The sequence below is a fragment of the Cyrtonyx montezumae genome, unplaced genomic scaffold, assembly GCF_038088225.1.
Source record: "Cyrtonyx montezumae isolate F1298 unplaced genomic scaffold, pur_monq_1.0 scaffold_12, whole genome shotgun sequence".
Lineage (NCBI taxonomy): Eukaryota > Metazoa > Chordata > Aves > Galliformes > Odontophoridae > Cyrtonyx > Cyrtonyx montezumae.
Window position 1 is genome coordinate 19,112,008 of NW_027071848.1, and position 17,885 is coordinate 19,129,892.

At 43.4% G+C, this 17,885-nt stretch overlaps 1 protein-coding gene across 1 annotated transcript in view; it reads left to right on the forward strand.

The window, feature by feature from the left end:
- Window positions 1-6,687, forward strand: part of KL (klotho) — a 47,712-nt gene extending 41,025 nt beyond the window's left edge. The window contains exons 4-5 of the mRNA XM_065730223.1: window positions 1,325-2,441; window positions 6,341-6,687. Coding sequence (XP_065586295.1) covers window positions 1,325-2,441; window positions 6,341-6,678 — 1,455 coding nt within the window. The 3' untranslated portion in view covers window positions 6,679-6,687. The remainder of the gene's footprint in view (window positions 1-1,324; window positions 2,442-6,340) is intronic.
- The last annotated feature ends 11,198 nt before the right edge of the window (window positions 6,688-17,885 follow it).

Below are 17,885 nucleotides of genomic sequence, written 5' to 3' on the forward strand. Positions count from 1 at the left end.
GTAAGGCTTAGGTAGCGTGATTTGTAGATGCATCACAGTGGAAAAACTCTTTTGACAGCATTCTCAGAGTATTAGTGGAAATGCATGCTTTAGTAATCTACAAGGGACAATTCTCCAGAAAAGCAATTTCCCTCAGACACGCTGTTTTTTATTACTTTCTTCTATAAGCACTGCACTGACCTCTCCGGAGAAAATAGCAGCTGATTTTCAGCAGCTCTTTATACGGTCTGCAGAGCCTCAGCTGTGAGTTGAACACTGGTTGTAGGCTGACACCTGCTTTTCAAACAGAGGGCAGGACAAGGAAATCTTAACTCAGGGGAGCCTTGTACCAGAAGGGGAAAATAAACAGATATATAGGAACAGCACCTTTAAGTTTGGATCTTTCTTTTATGCTGGATTATAAAAGAGGATTTTTACTTTGTGTATTATTTTATATAATTCATTTTTAATTTTTCTATTCCGTATTATGTTTATGATACTCACTTAAATGTGAAATTATAGTTCTGTTGGACTTGGAGGAGCTCACATTTTGTTGTATGTTGTATGTCATAACAGACACATCTGACATCTGAAACCCCAAGACTTACAGGAAAACTGCTTATTGTGGGGGTGACATATAGCAGGTCCACTCAGAGGTCTGAAAAAAAATCCATCGGAAATCGACATCTTACTGAAATAACTTGGAATTGATTTCAGTATGAGTGAAATAAAGGAGGACTTCCTTAGCAAAAGGGAAAAATTTTTCTTGTCAACTGAGTTTGTGCTAAAAATCAAGTGCAGAGCTTTATGCATCTTGCATCATAGTCATGAAGAAACCTGGATACAGAAATTATGCTGCATTCATTATTTCTTTTACTGTGTTCAGTAAGTGGTCTTGAAGCCAGTGGGTAATTTACAACAGCCAGAACCTTTGGTGTGGCTTAATCTTGAAAGAAAAACATTTCAAAAGTCCTGTAGTCTTTGCTGCAGATGTGCTTCTCTGGAGATGTGCCACAGGTTTAATGCTTTAGCCCTGAGTGTTCCCTCATTTCTGTGACTAATGCAGCAATCTGGAGACGGTATAAGCACAGCAACCATTAGCATAAGCTTGTATGGCAAATAGGATGAAAAAGATATGTAGATTTGGTACTTTTCTGACATCATGTTAGCGGAGGATTAATTCTTTCACATGAGCCAGAGATGTTAATGTGTTAGAGATTTGAGAAGTGCAAAATGCAATGTTTGTCTTGCAAAGTTCTGTGACTATGTTGTGCCTGATGGCAACGATGTTCCCACGTACCTAGAACAAACGCCTTGAATCTGCTGTGTTTCTGATTATACCCAGGTAGACACAACTCCTGCCCAGTTTCTTGACCCTAATGTTTACGTGTGGGATGTTCACCAGACGAAGAAATTAATTAAAGTCGATGGAGTTTTCACCTCCAAACGCAAGCATCACTGTGCTGACTTCGCTGCCATCAGGCTCCAGGTCTCTCTTCTGCAGGAGATGCATGTCACTCACTTCCATTTTTCACTGAAGTGGTCTTCAGTCCTTCCTCTAGGAAACACTTCTCTAATCAACCACACACTTGTACATTATTATCAATGTTTTGCTAGTGAACTTCTCCGAGTTAATATAACTCCTGTTGTTGCTTTATGGCAACCTATGGCCGAGAATCAAGAGCTTCCAACTTATCTTGCTAAATACGGAGCTTGGGAAAACTCAGAAACTGTTCAGGCTTTTGTTGAGTATGCCAAATTCTGCTTTGCAAGTCTTGGGGACCATGTAAAATTTTGGATCACAATGAATGAACCATCTGTGAAAAACTTGACATACACTGCAGGACACAATCTGCTGAAAGCCCATGCGAAAGCATGGCAACTTTACGACAAAGAATTCAGAAGATCTCAGAAGGGTAAAATATCTATAGCTCTGCAAGCTGACTGGGTAGAACCAGCTTGTCCCTTTTCCAGGAATGACCAAGAAGTTGCTGACAGAATTTTAGAGTTTGACGTTGGCTGGCTTGCAGAGCCCATCTTTGGCAACGGTGACTACCCACACGTGATGAGATCATGGCTTCACCAGAGAAACAGCATTGACCTGTATAATTTCCACTTGCCTTCTTTCTCAGAAGACGAAAAGAAATTAATCCAGGGCTCATTTGATTTCTTTGCCTTAAGTCACTACACAACTACCCTTGTGGGCTGGGAGAAAGAAGATGCACTAAAATATGACCACTATCTTGAAGTTCAGATGATCAATGACATCACCTGGCTGCACTCCCCCAGCAGAGCCGCAGTAGTGCCCTGGGGACTGCGTAAAGTGCTCAAATGGGTTAAATCAAAGTATGGCGATGTCCCAGTTTATGTTACAGCTAATGGAATTGATGATGACCAGAATATGGTGCATGATAAGCTCAGAGTATATTACATACAGAATTACATCAATGAAGCTTTAAAAGGTAAGGAATCATAGGTATTTTATATGTCACAAATACCACTTTCAGTCTGTACTTCGTGACAGAGGGTGTTTTATTTTAAAAAATGAAGCTTTTCTAAGAATATTCCATATATTATTACAGCCTGGTTTTTCCTTTTATTCACAACTAAATTGTGTTATTAAGCATAAAGACAACTGGCCTTGCCTGTATTCTGCATAACTCATCAGAAGAGCTTTTTGGTGGGTTCAAGAGATTTAAAAAGATGTTATGTGAGTAGCTCCATGTGTGTGCAGTCTTTTCTTCTTCCTATTGCAATTTGACCGTTCTGGTGTTTTGCTGCTTCTCTCTTCACTCATGTGCTTCAGAGCTGGATATGAGTTCTGTTCCTCATCTGTCTCTGTATCTAATCCAGCAGTTATCTTGGCTTTTCATAATATTTCAGTTCTCTACCTCATTATGCTGTTTCCTGGACTCTTTCCTGCTATTCAGAACTTAATCCAGTTGTTCTCTCTCTCTGTCTAAAACATTAATAAATTATAAGGTAAAATTGAGGCCTTTTGAGTCACCCTGTCACACAACAATGATATTTTTTAGAAAAACTCAAAACCTGGATGAGTTAATTTTTAATGATGAATTTCTTACGCTTCAACATAAGCCGTTGCAATGGTGAATTACCCACCATTTTCATATATATCAGTATTAAAAAAAACCCTTATTTCTAGTGTCAATTTCTTTGTCTAGAGTTTTCAGCAGTTTTGTAATGCATCTCCATTTATTGGCTGTGGAGGAATTCACAAGCAGAAAATAAGTCTGATCAAGCTGTAGGTGTCCCTGTTCATTGCAGGGAGCTGGACTAGATGACCTTTAAAGATCCCTTCCAACTCAACAATTCTGTGGTTCTATAAGCCACCTCTCATTTAACTCTCTAACAAATACTTCCAACAAAGCTCTTTGTGTCCCTTAGATAAAACATGATTTAGAATCTTTCAATTATTAAACTTTTTCCTGTTTGCCAGCATTCTTCCTGAGATATGTAAATTCCAGGTCTGGACACACTGTTCCTACCGCAGCCACGCCTGTAGATGAAGTGTGTATAATGTTACCTTTTACAATTTTACTCCTCTCTTGTAAATTGCAGCAGACTATTAGCCCTTTTGCCAACGGGTTGATCGCATGCAGTCTGTTGCTATCTGCTGTCATCTGCTCATTAAAGGATCCCCCCCTCAGGATGGGAGCTGTTTGTACTGAAGTGTGGTCTACTTCTATGCCATCCTTGTATTTATTCGCGTTCAAGTACCTCTAACCTCCTTGTGGAAAACTTGCTGCACTAGCTATCTCCCTAATGTCTGTGTTATTTGCAAACTTTGTGAGTAATAGTTTTATTCCAGGCTGCTGAAAGATGATTAAATACCTTAGTTGTAAAAGCTATTTTTTTCGTGACCACCTACTGGGACATTCGCCTACTGGAACACTTAATCTCTGCAATTACATTTCTAGACTTACCCGCTCTATTTGAGTCCAGCTGAAATCTGTGTATTATGGGCCTACCTTGACCTCATAACATTTTATTTTCTTGATCCAAAGGCCATATAATACCAAGTCAGTTGCCTCATGAAGTAGTAAGTATATCACATCAAACATTACTTATATTGATCTACCGATCTCATAAAAATGATGGCAAGTTAAGATGTCAAATTAGTTTGACAAGATATATTTTTCATAGAGCTAAGCTGATTGGCATTAATCATATGTATCTTCTGTAATTCTTATTTATCAAGCCTGATATAATCTATTCCATTATTTTGGTAGGCAGCGAAGGATGGCTGGGAGTTCCATCATCTTGTCCACTGCTTTAAGTGTTGGCTATAATTTCCTCATCTGTAATTTCTAACTCCTTTGAGAATTAGTCAACATTCATTTTAAGTACCCAAGAGTTCCTTTGGCAACATTTTCAAGAACTGGGTGAATGTTTTCTGCATCTGCATTTAAAAACTTATCTTAAGGTGTATTTGGGCTTGTGTTTTCAATCAGTTTGGTTTGTTTGCTTTGCCTCCTTCCTAACACTTCAGGTTGTACCAGTTCTTAGGATGTCACTAAGTGTGTGAATATGGGCTTTTCTCTCAGTTTCCATTAGTCTGCACATACTCCCATTGTTCACAGATCTTTGTCATTCATACAGATGTGATAACAGTATCACCCAATTACTCCTCACCTCTTCTAAACAGCCTGGAAATGTCTACTGTATTTTCCAGTAATAAGACAATCCTTGTGTGAAAACCATATTTTCCAGGCTTTCTGCCTTCTTGGTGCTTTCTTCATCACTTCATGGGTGAACATATCCCTGCTAACCAGTCACAATACTTATCCAGACCTCTGTATTCCAAGGAGCTTTTTCACTCTGTCCTCCAACCACCCTGTTACTGTGCTTTTTTCCATCTTCTCCTTACACGTGTAACAAGCTTTTAACCTTGGCCCCCTGTCTGACTCAGGTTTCTCCAGGACTTAGCTTTTTCTGCAAGATGTTCTGCACTGACAGGAACTAAAAGTCTTTTGTCCTTACCTAAGTGTAACTCTGCGGAGGAATGAGGGATGTTGGTACATGTGTGTGAAACACCCTTGAGTTTCCTGTTCTGCCTTCTTCCAGCTGGTCTCTGGGGGCTGCATGTGGCTGCACTGGCACATTGCTCTCCTGCATCATTCCAGCGGAGCCAATAGGTTTATGCAGAATAACATTGCCAGGGTACAGTACAGAATCATTTGGGCTGAGGTTGTATTTTTTTTTTGTGGAGTTTTTATATTCACCTTTGCCAACTGAAAATAAAGAATTACGTGACAGCATTAAGTCCACATGCAGTTTTACAATGCAAACTAATTATCCTGCATAGCAGCTGTGTTAAAGGGTAGGTAAATGTCTCGTTTTGCACTTGCAAAGTAGGTTAGAACTGCTTTGTGTCTTGCATATGGCTGCAGAGATAACTACTTTTGAAGAAGCTGTGGATGCCCCAGCCCTGCAGGTGTCCAAGATGGGGCCCTGGGCAGCCCGATCCCGTGGGTGGCAGCCCTGCCCATGACAGGGGTTGGGACTGAGTGGGCTTTAAGGTCCCTCCCAGTCTAAGCTATTCTGTGATGCTATGATAGGAAAATCCAGTGATTATTAGCTTTCAGTTTTGTGTTCATTTGGGAGAAAGAGTTGCTCTAATTTGTAAAAAAAATAATGATTTTGAGAGATAGAGCATTACATTTTGCTTTTACTGTTGTGGGTAGATTGGTTTTGTCAGGTGGGACTGACAGCTGAAGGTTAATGTTCCAGCTGCTACACTGCTTCCAACAGCCTTGCTAGCAGCATGCATCATGGGCTTGTTCTCTGTGGGTGTCCTGGATCACAGACCCAGCAGCAAGAGTGGACTCTGATCTGCATAACCATCCCACCAGTGATTTCCCAGAATTTGACCCAGCATCAGTGTGCCTTTCCTTGATGTCACCATCCCTTTGGTAGTGAAAAGGGCAGCCTGGTATCCTCCTTCTTTGGCCTTCCCCTTGGGAACCAAGGGAACAGGCTGCAGAAGTCCCAGTGCAGGGACACCAAGACCTGCTTTCTTGCTTTTATGCAGAAAAGGAGACTCGTCTTTTGACAGTAGGCTTCAGGCTGATCATTAAACAGAGTCCTGTGCTCACAGCTGTGTTTACCAAGTGTAAGAAAATAATTTACAGGATACTCAGAGATCACATTGTCTGGCAGTGGCTGAGAAACTCTTTTATGACAAATACTGCATGGATATATGCGCACCTTATGTTATTTTTAGGAAGAGAGGGGGCAGGTCTGGGTTATACAGCCTGCTGTTCCTGCTGTATGTACTGGTATATGATACTGCCCTTGAATGCCAAAGTGACATTTCTTCTTTTCTTTTTTTCTTTTGCAGCTTACGCCTTGGATAATGTTAATCTCCAAGGATATTTTGTCTATTCTTTTAATGACAAGACTGCTCCTAAATACGGTCTGTACAGTTATGTTGCAAATCAATATGAACCAAAGCCTTCTATGAAGCACTACAGAGAAATAATTGACAACAATGGTTTTCCTGGTCCCGACACTGCTGAGATGCTGTGCCCAGAGGACACTGCCTTGTGTCCTGAATGCCACTTTTTCCGAACCAGAAAATCATTATTTGCCTTCATCTCTTTCATATTTGTTGCTTTTATTGTTACTATATTGTTCATTACTTACTACTCCAAAAGAGCAGAAAGACGGTATAAGTAGAGCTACCTCTGCGTCCATCACACACTGCCCTTTTTCTTGCATCCCTTTGGGAGATCTGAAATGGGAGCATGCAGTCTGCTGCCTGGTGCTGCAGGACATTGACAGCGAGCAAAGATTGCTAGTGTATGGCTTCCAGAAACCACTTTCTGTGGTTTAATACATTTGGTTTGGGACCCGCCTTTAATTCCTGTGGTTGGAGCTATCTCGTACTCTTCCCTGGGACCTTTGTCTGAGCAGATGCTTTCCCCCCTGCGGTTTTTCCCTTAGTGAGTTTGGTAAGCGTGTTTTGAGCACACTGAGTTGTGGAAGAGTCTGAATGCCAAAATTATGCAAGAGAAGATGGAGAACAGATACTTCCAAGGTAGGCTCTAATGCTGATGTTAGGTGATCAGAGCCAACACCTGCCTGGAGCAGGGCACATAGGTGAGCAGAGACAGAGGAGAATTGCACAAACAGCAACTCTGATTGCTGAGATTCACATTGCCACAAATTTATTGCTGCTGCACCACTGACTTGCTGTCCTGGCTTTGTGCTCCTGAGCACAACTTGGCTGTGCAGGACTCAGTATCTTTGGGGAATCTTATTTCAAGGATCTATGTTTTATCAGTGGGAAAGGCAGCAGGGATTTGTCCTGAGATGGCAGGGATTGTGCAATCTGATAGGAAGAGTTGAGAAGAGTGCAAGGACCTTTCTCTGCGCATACGTTGTGTTGAGCGTGGAGAATTTAGATCCCAACCTTTTGCTGTAATAATCCAGCACTTCATTGCTGCTTTTGCCAGGGTCTGAGATCTTGGAGCTGCTGCTTCTGAAATGAACCATCCATTTCCACGAGGCTCTTCTGGTTCTGCAGGATCTGCAGGATCTGCTTTCTTTTGAGCGATGGGATCTGGCCCTGACAGCATTTCCTTCCCAAAGCATTACTGGGCTGAAATTAGCAAAATATGAGCAGCATCGTTCATTAGTAAAAATAGAGATAGGAAATGGAAGAAAACTCAGTGTTATTTTGCCTGCTTTGTGAATTACAGCATTAGGGTTAGCATTAGTAAAAAGTGGTGTGGCCATTTTTCCACTTCTAACTCTGGGCCTGCATAGCCTTCAGCTGTAATCGTGTTTTTATTGCTATGTGAATAATGTCAGTCACTGGAAAGAATATTTTAAAGGAAATGTGCTCTGTGTTAATTAAGAATTATTTATCTACTGAGCTCATTAAGCTGTATTAAATGTGATGTTTATCTCCTCAATGGCTAACAGATGACTGAATGACCTCCTTTGGTTCCTTCCAATCCGAATATTTTATGAATCTGTGATTCTGTGCTGTAAATTAAAACTTATGTATGAAATACTATTTTCATTTGTAACTGAAAACTGTATGCTTTTCTTAAATAATTTGCAGAAATAGAAAAGAGTATTTAAGAGATTAATATATTTTCCCTTGAATTCTGGTCGCAAAATGGTCTCTCTTTGCAGTAATGTAAATGTTGATATCAAGATGAAAATATATTTGATATTAAGATGAAAAATTCCAGAGAAGTCAAGAAATATTAAAAATATACATAAAAATTATTTATAGCATGATAGCACTTGCTGAAGAAGAGCAAATTTTAAACTGCTGTATTTATGTTTTGCTGCCTGGTGCAGGGATTACAAAGAAATTGCTCACCCTAAATGCAAAATGGCTTTTTCCGTGTCATGGCAGTGAATTGCACAGCAAATGCAGTGGCACATTGTGTCAGACACCTCCTCAATCCATAACAAAAAGTGACATTTATTTAAAATGCAGCCAGGTCACATGTAACTTCCATTCCAACATTGTGTGTGTATATGTGCTATAATGCTGGTAAAATAAAACGAAACCAGGCCTGAGCTTTTTGGGCAGCTGAGCTTCCGTGTCCATCCTGAGCTTCAGAGGTTCAATGGACCTGGGAAGGCAAACCCAGGACAATGTGGTGCTGTGCTGGTGGATGCTGAGGGCCTGGACTGTGCTGGCACTGCACTGGCAGCTTTCCATCCTGCATGTTGTGTTGGTGTGCTAATGTACAAGCTGGTCACAGTGCAAGGGGTGAAGCCAGCAGTCCTAGTGAGGCTGGGTGATATGTAACCACTGGCAGGCAGATGGCACCAGCTGGATAGTTAATTTGTAGGTAAACTGAGATCTACTACTGCAAAGCTGTGTGATCACATCCTGTAATGGTGCCATAGCCCATAGAAATAACACAGCCTTCGGTGCTTTGCCCTTTAGGAGAGGGTTTAGATGTCGCTGCTAAGTTGGCCCTGGGGATTGCTGAAGCTCTGACCTCGGCTGCCTACCTGCAGTATAGGTATGGCACGTGGCTCTGAGCACCTGATGGAGCTGTAGGTGTCCCTGTTCATTGCAGGGGAGTTGGACCAGGTGACATTTAAGGGTCCCTTCTGACTTAAACAATTCTATGATTTTAGGTAATCAGGGGGCAGTACATGTTTATTGTCAATTTTCTTAAAAATGCTAACAGAAAAGACACGGAGGCAAAGATCAGGCTCTGGCCAAGGAAGGAGAGCTGCAGTGTGCTCATGTAGATAGCTCAGCCAGTGGCTCCTGTGATCCAGCTGTGGCCATGGGATTTAATGGACCGAAATGTTGTTGCTCAATGCTCCAAATTAAACATGCTGTAAAATTATATATATATATATATACATATACACTTCTATTCAAAATATTTTTGTGACTTCAGTGCAGTGTTTCTGTTTTCTTTCTTAAGACTGTGCAGGGTAAGTGCCAGAGGGATCTTCACTAATTGCAAGAATGAATTTTGTATTGTTTTTATAACAATCTTAGAAACAAATTAAAGATATTGTAGATAACAAATGGCAATCTGCTATTAATTTTTAATCTGTCCAGTTTTCCAGTCTGCAATCTGAAGTGCAGAGGGTGCCTTCAGAGGGGCTCTAGTGGTAATTCTGCAAGCAGTTTGTGCTGCTGTTTGTTTTTCCAGTGCTGCATGAATAACTTTTAAGGCTGAGACCTGCATCTAAGCAGAGGCTTTTCCAGGAGAGCTCTGTCTGAGGAATTGGAAGGGTTCGGGTTCTTTATTTCTTTTTTTACAGTGACTTTAACTAGTAAAAAACCTGTGGAAGTAACCATACTTGTAGAAGCTGGACTCAGTGATCCTTATGGGTCCCTTACAACTATTATAGTATCATCCTATGGAAAGTTTTGAGGTTGGATGTTAGGAATAATTTCTTTTCCAAAAGAGTGGTCAGGTGCTGGAATGGGCTGCCCAGGAAGGTGGTGGAGTTACTGACCCTGAAGGTGTTTAAGAAACGTTTAGGTGTTGTATTAAGAGACACGGTTTAGTGGGAAATATTGGTGGTAGGTAGATGGCTCTTCGCAGTGCAGTGATGGAGCAGTGGCACAGCTGCACAGAGAGGTGGTGGAGTCTCCTTCTCTGGAGACGTTCCAGACCCGCCTGGACGCCTACCTGTGCAACCTGGGCTAGGGAGCTGCTTTGGCAGGGGGTTGGACTTGATGATCTCTGGAGGTCCCTTCCAGCCCCTACAGCTCTGTGATTCTGTGATGGTCTGACCAAGGTCAACCTTGGTCATGCTATTATTCTAAGTTTGTTGTAATGGCTTATTCCCTAGTAACACCACCATAAACTTTACTGGTCTTGTGTTTTAGCAGAGCTGCCTGGAGACCTGAAGGAATTTGTCAGCAGGCCTGTGGCATGAAGCAGGCAGCTTCTGGGACCCGCACCGTACAGCCTCAGCAAAGCACATGCCACAGTGAAAAGCAATGGGAGCAGAAAGGAAAAAAGCTAATGAATGGGATAGCAGCCTTGCAAGTGACAAAATGTTTAAACACACACCGCTTTTCTAACTGTGTTTGATCGATTTACTTCTGAGTCATTTAGTCTGTTTGCAAAAACCTCACAGGAAAATAACTTCCATCCTTCCTCAGGGCAAAATGGCCAGTTTTAGGTGCTTCAGCTTCAGCTGAAAAAGACCAGTCTTGTTCCTCCCTTCCTTATGGAGAGCTGCAAAGCAGAGGTGAGGAAAGGAAAGGATAAAGTTTTTCCCCTCTCCCACGTATTGCTCTCAGATTGCTGAACTGCCTTTCACCAGCAACTGCAAGACTGAGGCTGGCACTGCCTGGCTCACCCCACTCTATAGGAGACTGAAAAAAGAAGGAATAATAAGGTAACATTGAAGTGACAGAGTCCAGTGTATCAGAGGCTTTTGTTTTGTATTGTGAGTTGAGCGACAACACCACTTTGTCCAGCAGTTCTGAGAAAATCAAATTCATTACGAAACCAGAAAGTTGCAGTACCAGGAACCTGCAGCCAAGATGCTTGTGGGTGCTGACACTTTGCTGGCTAGTACATCGTGGTACTCTGTGTGTGTTTGGGCAGGCGTGGCAAAAGGACCAGGGGAGCAGAGAGAGAAGCCAGGGAAAATACTAGCAAAGCAGGGCAGAAAAGCCAAAGGCACAAGAAAATGTGTGAATTCCTTGCCCTGATTCCTGGGAGGACAGTGTCTGTGGAGCCTTTTGTGCCACAAGGCTGGTGCTTAACCCTGGGGCTGAGCACCTCTAGAGCCCACAGCATGCTGTGGTGTGCTGCTGGCTGAACACGATCCAAGCAAAGAGCTGGACCTTGGGCAGGGCAGGCTGCACAGTGGGCCTTGGCCAGGGCTGAGCAAACTGAGCACCTGTACAGAAACCTGTTTTTATCTCCTGCTGCTGGAGGGAGCTGCGAATTGGCCAAGTGTTTAGTTCAAGAGGTGCAGCATTATAAACTGCCTGCACTGTAAAATTTTATGAGGTGAGAATGTTTTGTAGGCTGGCAGAAGCAATAATAGCACGTGCTGGAGTGTCACAGGACCTGCCTGCCTCTTAATTCCACCTCTAAGGGAAGTCTGGATTTTATATACATTTGTAACTCATTTATCAGACACATTGCTGCGGGATGTGTGAGCTGGTATTGCCTCTCCTTGTGTCTCAGACCTGGAGGCTGCGGGATCCTGTGCTGCACAGCACGTGCCTGGTGCTTGCATGTGCTGCAGCTGGTGACATGTTACTGTTGGGCAGGAAGGAAATCAAGCTCTTTTTATTTTCTTCTTTTGTCTTTGTGGTCATGTTAATTTAGAATAATTGTTACATAAACGCACAGGAGATGTAGTGAAGGACACATTCATTTTTGAAGTCCTCCAGTGCTCTTACTCTTCAGTCATTCATCTTCTGTCTTTAATTACAGCAAATGATCTCAGAGGCACTTAAAAAATTAAATTACTCAATTATTAAGAAAATCCAAATGCAATAAATGTATCACTTCTCTGATAAATACAAGTGATCACTGAAAGAAGTTGCCCAAGGCAAGAAACCTAGTGAGGCCAAGGAAGTCATAATGTAACATTTTGGCTTAGCCCAGTGACAACCATTTAATTTTTTATTATTTGCAGCAATTATTTTTAGTTGTAGTGATGATATCCACAGACTGTTCCATTTCTGTCCTGGTGATGTCAGTGGTGAGGTGGATCACAGAATCATAGAACCATAGGATCACAGAATCACAGAATGGATTGGGTTGGAAGAGACTTCTAAGATCATCCAGTTCCAAACACACTACTATAATCAGGGACACCTCCCTGTAGACCAGGTTGCTCAGAGCACCATCCAGCCTGGCCTTGAGTGCCTCCAGGTAGGGGGCATTCACAACCTTGCTGGGCAACCTGTTCCAGTGTCTCATCACCCTCACAGAAAAGCATTTCTTCCTAATATCTAGTATAAATCTACCCTCTTCCAGTTTAAAGCCATTTCCCCTTGCCCTGTCACTACCTGCCCTTCTAAAATGTCCCTCACCAGTTTCCCTGGTAGGTCCCCTTCATGTGATGGCAGGCTGCTATAATGTCCCCCTAGAGCCATATCTTCTTCAGGCTGAAGGGCCTCAGCTCTTCAGTAAGGGAGATACTCCAGCCCCCTGATCATCCTTGTGGCCCTCCTCTGGACCTACTACAACATCTCTATGTCCTTCTTGTGTTGGAGGCCCCAGAACTGGATGCAGTACTCCAGGTGGGTTCTCATGAGAGCAGAGGGGCAGAATCACCTCCCTCAACCTGCTGGTCACACTTCTGATACAACCCAGGATATGGTTGACCTTCTGGGCTACAAGCACACATTGCTGGCTCCTGCTGAGTCTTTAATTAACCAACACTTCCAAATCCTTCTCCTTGGGGCTGTTCTCAAGCCATTCTCCATCCAACCTGTATTTGTGTTTATGTTTGCCTTGACCCAGGTGCAGGACCTTGCACTTGGCCTTGTTAAACTGCATATGGCTAGACAGGCCCACCTGTCAAGCCTGTCCAGATCCCTCTGGATAGTATCCCTTACCTCCAGCATGTCAACTGCACCACTCAGCTTGGTGTCATCTGCAAACTTGCTGAGGATGAGCTTGATCCCACTGTCTGTGTTGCCTACAAAGATGTTAAATAGCACAGATCTCTGAGGAATGCCACTCATCATCAGTCTCCACTTGAACACTGAGCAACTCTCCCTGACCGCAAGTCTCTGAGCTTTCCCATTCAGCCAATTCCTTATTTAGTGAGTGGTCAAATCCATTTTTTCTGCAGTTTGAAGACCAAGATGTCATGAAGTTCCCTGGATCTTCTTTCTTTCCTTTTTTGAAAATAGAGGTTACGTTTCCCCTTTTCCAGTAAGTGGGAACCTCACCAGACTGCCATAATCTTTGAAATATGATGGGCAGCGGCTTGTCAACTTCATCCACCAGTTCCCACAGAACCTGTGGATGGATTTCATTGGGTTCCATGCACTTGTGTGCCTTCAAGTTCTTTAGATGGTTCCAAACCTGATCTTCACTTGCAGCGGACAGAACTTCCTTCTCCCAGTTCTTACCTTTGCTTTCTGCAACTTGGGCACTGTGGCTAGAACTCTTGCCACTGAAGACTGAGGCAAAGAACTCATTGAGTACATCATCTTTCTCTGTATCCCTTATGACCAGGTCTCCAGTTTCCTTCTGGAAAGGGCCCACATCTTACCTAGCCTTTGCTTTATCACAGATATACATGTAGAACTTCTTGTTCTCTTTATGTCCCTGGCTAGATAGAATTCTGTCTGGCTTTTAGGTTTACTGACCTGATTCCTGGCTGCTTGGACAACTTCTTTGTAGTCCTCCCAGGGAACCCATTTCTACTTTCATTCCCTATGCATATTCCCTATGCTGATGGTGTGATTCACACATGGGCACTGCCAATAATTCTGTGACAATGTTGTGACCACATTTCCTTGGAGGAAAGAATTTAGAATCATCATGTCATCAGGGCTGGAATCAAGGCCTCTAAGATCATGTTGTCCAATTGCCCAGGTACCACCGATACTACTTACTAAACTGTGTCGCTCAGTGTCCCACAGTTACATACTTCTTGAACTCCAGGGATGATGACTCCACCACCTCCCTGGGCAGCCCATTCCAGTGCCTGACCACTCTTTCAGAGAAGTTTTTCCTAATATCTGATTTCCTGATATTCCTAGTAAGTTACACCTCTGTTGGTGCAATGTTAAACCATTTCCTCTTGTCCAGTCAATGGGGAGATGACTATTTGAGGAGGCAGAAATCCAAGCTAAAGAGATAAAAGATGTCAGTTTCTCTTTACGGGCTCAACTCTGAGCCCTGGTGAACAGGGCAGCACTGGGCAGGACACTGGGGCAGTCGTGAAGACAATATGACCTGCACTCACAGGGCTGGTGGGCTCCTCATTCATGTTGGTTGGTGACAGCCAATACTGCTGGATGCAGAGGGGAGCTGAGTGTAGGTAAAGCAGCTCCCTCATGGCAGGTCTCAAAATTGAAGGAGTGTGGGAAAAAAGTCAAGTCAGACCACTTATGGGACTCCTGGAAGTCCATAAGTAAATGGTCCAGGAGTCCCATAAGTGGTCTGACTTGACTGTTTTTGACAGCTGTGAACATCAGGCCCACCAACTATTGGTGATGGAAGGATGGTTGGGCTGGATGATCTTGCAGGTCTTTTCCAACCTTTGGAATTCTGCGATTCTATGAATCTGTGGTGGGGTGCTGAAGAGTGCTGGAGCTGGCTGGGCCTGGCACGCCGCTTGGCTCAGGGTTAGTGTGTTTGGGTCAAACTGCCCATGGGTGCACAGTTCACATCTGTCCTGCACACAGGGCCCTGCCAACTGTCAGATGCTGCTGATAGAATTACTGCTGTCTGGTTGGCAGTCTGCAGTTCCTACATTCATGTAATTAAAACGAATAAATAAATAAATAAATAAATAGTAATCGATAGGCAGCCTCTCAAGGAGAAGGAATTGTTCCAATGAACCTACAGAATGCATCAGGCATGGTCTGGGGCTGGACAGATGGCCATGCGACTCATTTGCACCCATAAATTGCAAGCTGTTGCAAATCCTTGCTGTAGCAAGTGCTGGCTCTGTACTTCAGCCATGTGTCTGTCTCTGAGCTGTTACAAGCTGGTGAGAAGGAAAGAGCAGAGTCTGCAGTTTTAGGCTGAGTTTCCCTAATGCCCTTTTGCAGAATTGAATATTTTGATTTAGAAATAAGCTGCAATCCTCTTGTTGTCATGTCAGTGAAGCTCCATGAAGCTGCTCTTTCCAAGCCGGGCAGTTTCCTGCTGGAGAAGATACTGCCCCAGAATGATGGTCTTTTTTTTTGGTAAAGTGCAGCCACAACCTGCACCCCATTCTTTCTCCTTGCAAATTGGTGCCAATGAACTGCATGCTGTGTTCTCTCTGCTCAGAGCTTTCTCATCTCACCTGCTGTGGTGCATGGACCCTTTGAAGACACAAGCCCTGGCAGGATGGCAATGTCCACCCTGGTATGGGGCTGTGACCAGTGACTGCTTAGCCACGATTACCCAATTCTCTCTAGGTTATATTTTATGCAAAAAAGTGCTAGCCTTCATCAGAGGCATAGCAACATTTCTGGTGTATGGGTAGTTTTATGGATTAGGGATGGTTTCAGAAAAGTGTGTGAGAGCTTCCCCAACATCAGTCTAGAAAGGTCAGGCAAATGGCTATTGGTATGTTTCCTGTAATTTCCTTGTCGACCCAGATATTGCTCAGATCTACAGCCTACAATCTACAGTTGCACCATGATTGTGTGTAGCTGGCATCCACTACATCTTTAGGCAACCATGATGCTGAGGGTATGGGAGCTAGATGCCTTGTAATCTGAATTTGTACATTTTAGTCTAAGCAAGCGCCCTCTTTTGAACCTGGGACTTGATGGCCTGCACGCCGGTCCAGGCACAGCATGGTGAGGTTGTAACATGACCAGCCTGGCAAAACACCCGTCTCAATTGTGCAGTTGTGGCTGCTCCACATCTAGTAAGGAGAGCACGACATGGCCAAGCTAAATCCCCAACGAGTGAGTGGCTCATGCTCTACAAGTGCTGCTTGCAAGAGCACTCCCTGGCTCTGCTATGTCACTATTGAGCTAAAGTGACAGTATCATTTTTCACCCTCTCCTACTTGATTTGCAGCAGTCTTTTGTGCAGGTCTGTCAATGTTTTCATCTCACAGCCATTTCATAATGTCCAGCCTGTGCTCTCATCTAACAACTACCCAGAGATATAGGCCCATCCAGAGGGAAACAAATTCCATCTGTAGCTATGTGTAAGACAAACCTCAGGCAGCGGTGGACTTCAGACAGCCCAACCAGCACCTGAAAATGTGAACCCAACATTCAGCATCCCATCTTCAAAGAAACTCCTGCAGATCTTAATGCAACTTACTGACAAAAATGTAGGTGCAGAAACATGGCTGAATTCGTAATTCACTAGAGTCAGAGACCTTAGTACTGTTGCAGATCTGAGTTTACCTTTCTCAAGACAGTCTTCCAACTTCCAGGCTTATTTGGGGAACACTTTCCTCATATGTCTTAGCCATGAAGCTCTGGTATGCTTATGATACAGGAGAAACATGGTAGACAACAACATCCCTTTGAGCTCAAAATAGTTACTGAGGTCAGAAAGGCATTGAGCACAGCAGGTTGTGATAAAGAAAGCAAGGGCTACACATTTTGTCCTGAGCCAATGCATGAAATGAACACATCAAACAAATGTCACTCTTTAGTGTATGCAAATTTATTCAATTCTGCAACAATTTATTTACAACTAAATGACTGATACCAACAGATGAGGTAAAAATATGAGGTATTGATATGAATATAACATTTCAAAACATAATTATCATAATGTATTCTCAATGGTAACGTAACAATAGTACTGTGGTAGCTGAATGGTAGACATGGCATCATGTGCATTTTAATAAAAACATATCTCATTGATACACAGCTTAGAGATGCTGGGAGCATATGACAGAGCTTCTGCAATGGCAGGAGGACACACCTACCTTGCTAACGGCGGCAGTGGCACAGGGCCCCTTCCACATGAGTGATGAGTTCTCAGACAGGACAAAACCACTGTCTGGATTTTCCCTTCATTTCCTTCAGAACTTATTTAGTGTTAGACAATTGCTGTTCCCAGTGTCAGAGAACGTGCATCCATTGATACTGAAGCACAGTTGTATTCATTTATGCAAATTAATGTAGCAGAAGCACTCTAATTGCTCCTGTTTTGGAAAACAGCTGGTATGAAATCTGCTGCCATGGCTACAGGCACTGATGGGAGGAGGTGCTGCCCCTTGGGATTGTAATCCCACCAAAGGCAGCAGGGGAAAGGCTGGACGTGGGCAGTGGGTGTTGTCCATGGCTGCTTGAGGCCTTTCACCTGGGGAGAACACAGACCTCATCGAGAGTACATAGGGTGCAAGTGCACTCACTCATCTCTTAATACTCAGAAACTCCTGATATTAGGAAGAAATTATTTATTATGAGGACGGTGAGACACTGGAACAGGTTCCTCAGTGAGGTTGTGGATGCCCCCTCCCTGGAGGCACTCAAGGCCAGGCTGGATGGGGCTGTGAGCTACCTGGTCTAGAGGGATGTGTTCCTGCCTATAGCAGGGGGTTGGAACTAGATGATCCTATTGGTCCCTTTCAACCCAGATTATTCTACGATTCTGTGATTGCTGGTAACGAACTCAACATATGAGCTCAAAGGCAACCAAACTCCCTCATCCTGTGCGTTGCTCAAGAGAACATGGGTGAGACAAAGACAGCAGCAGCTCACAACAGATAGACTCTTGCTGCTCCATGGTGGGACCATGCTGGGTAACCAGCACATG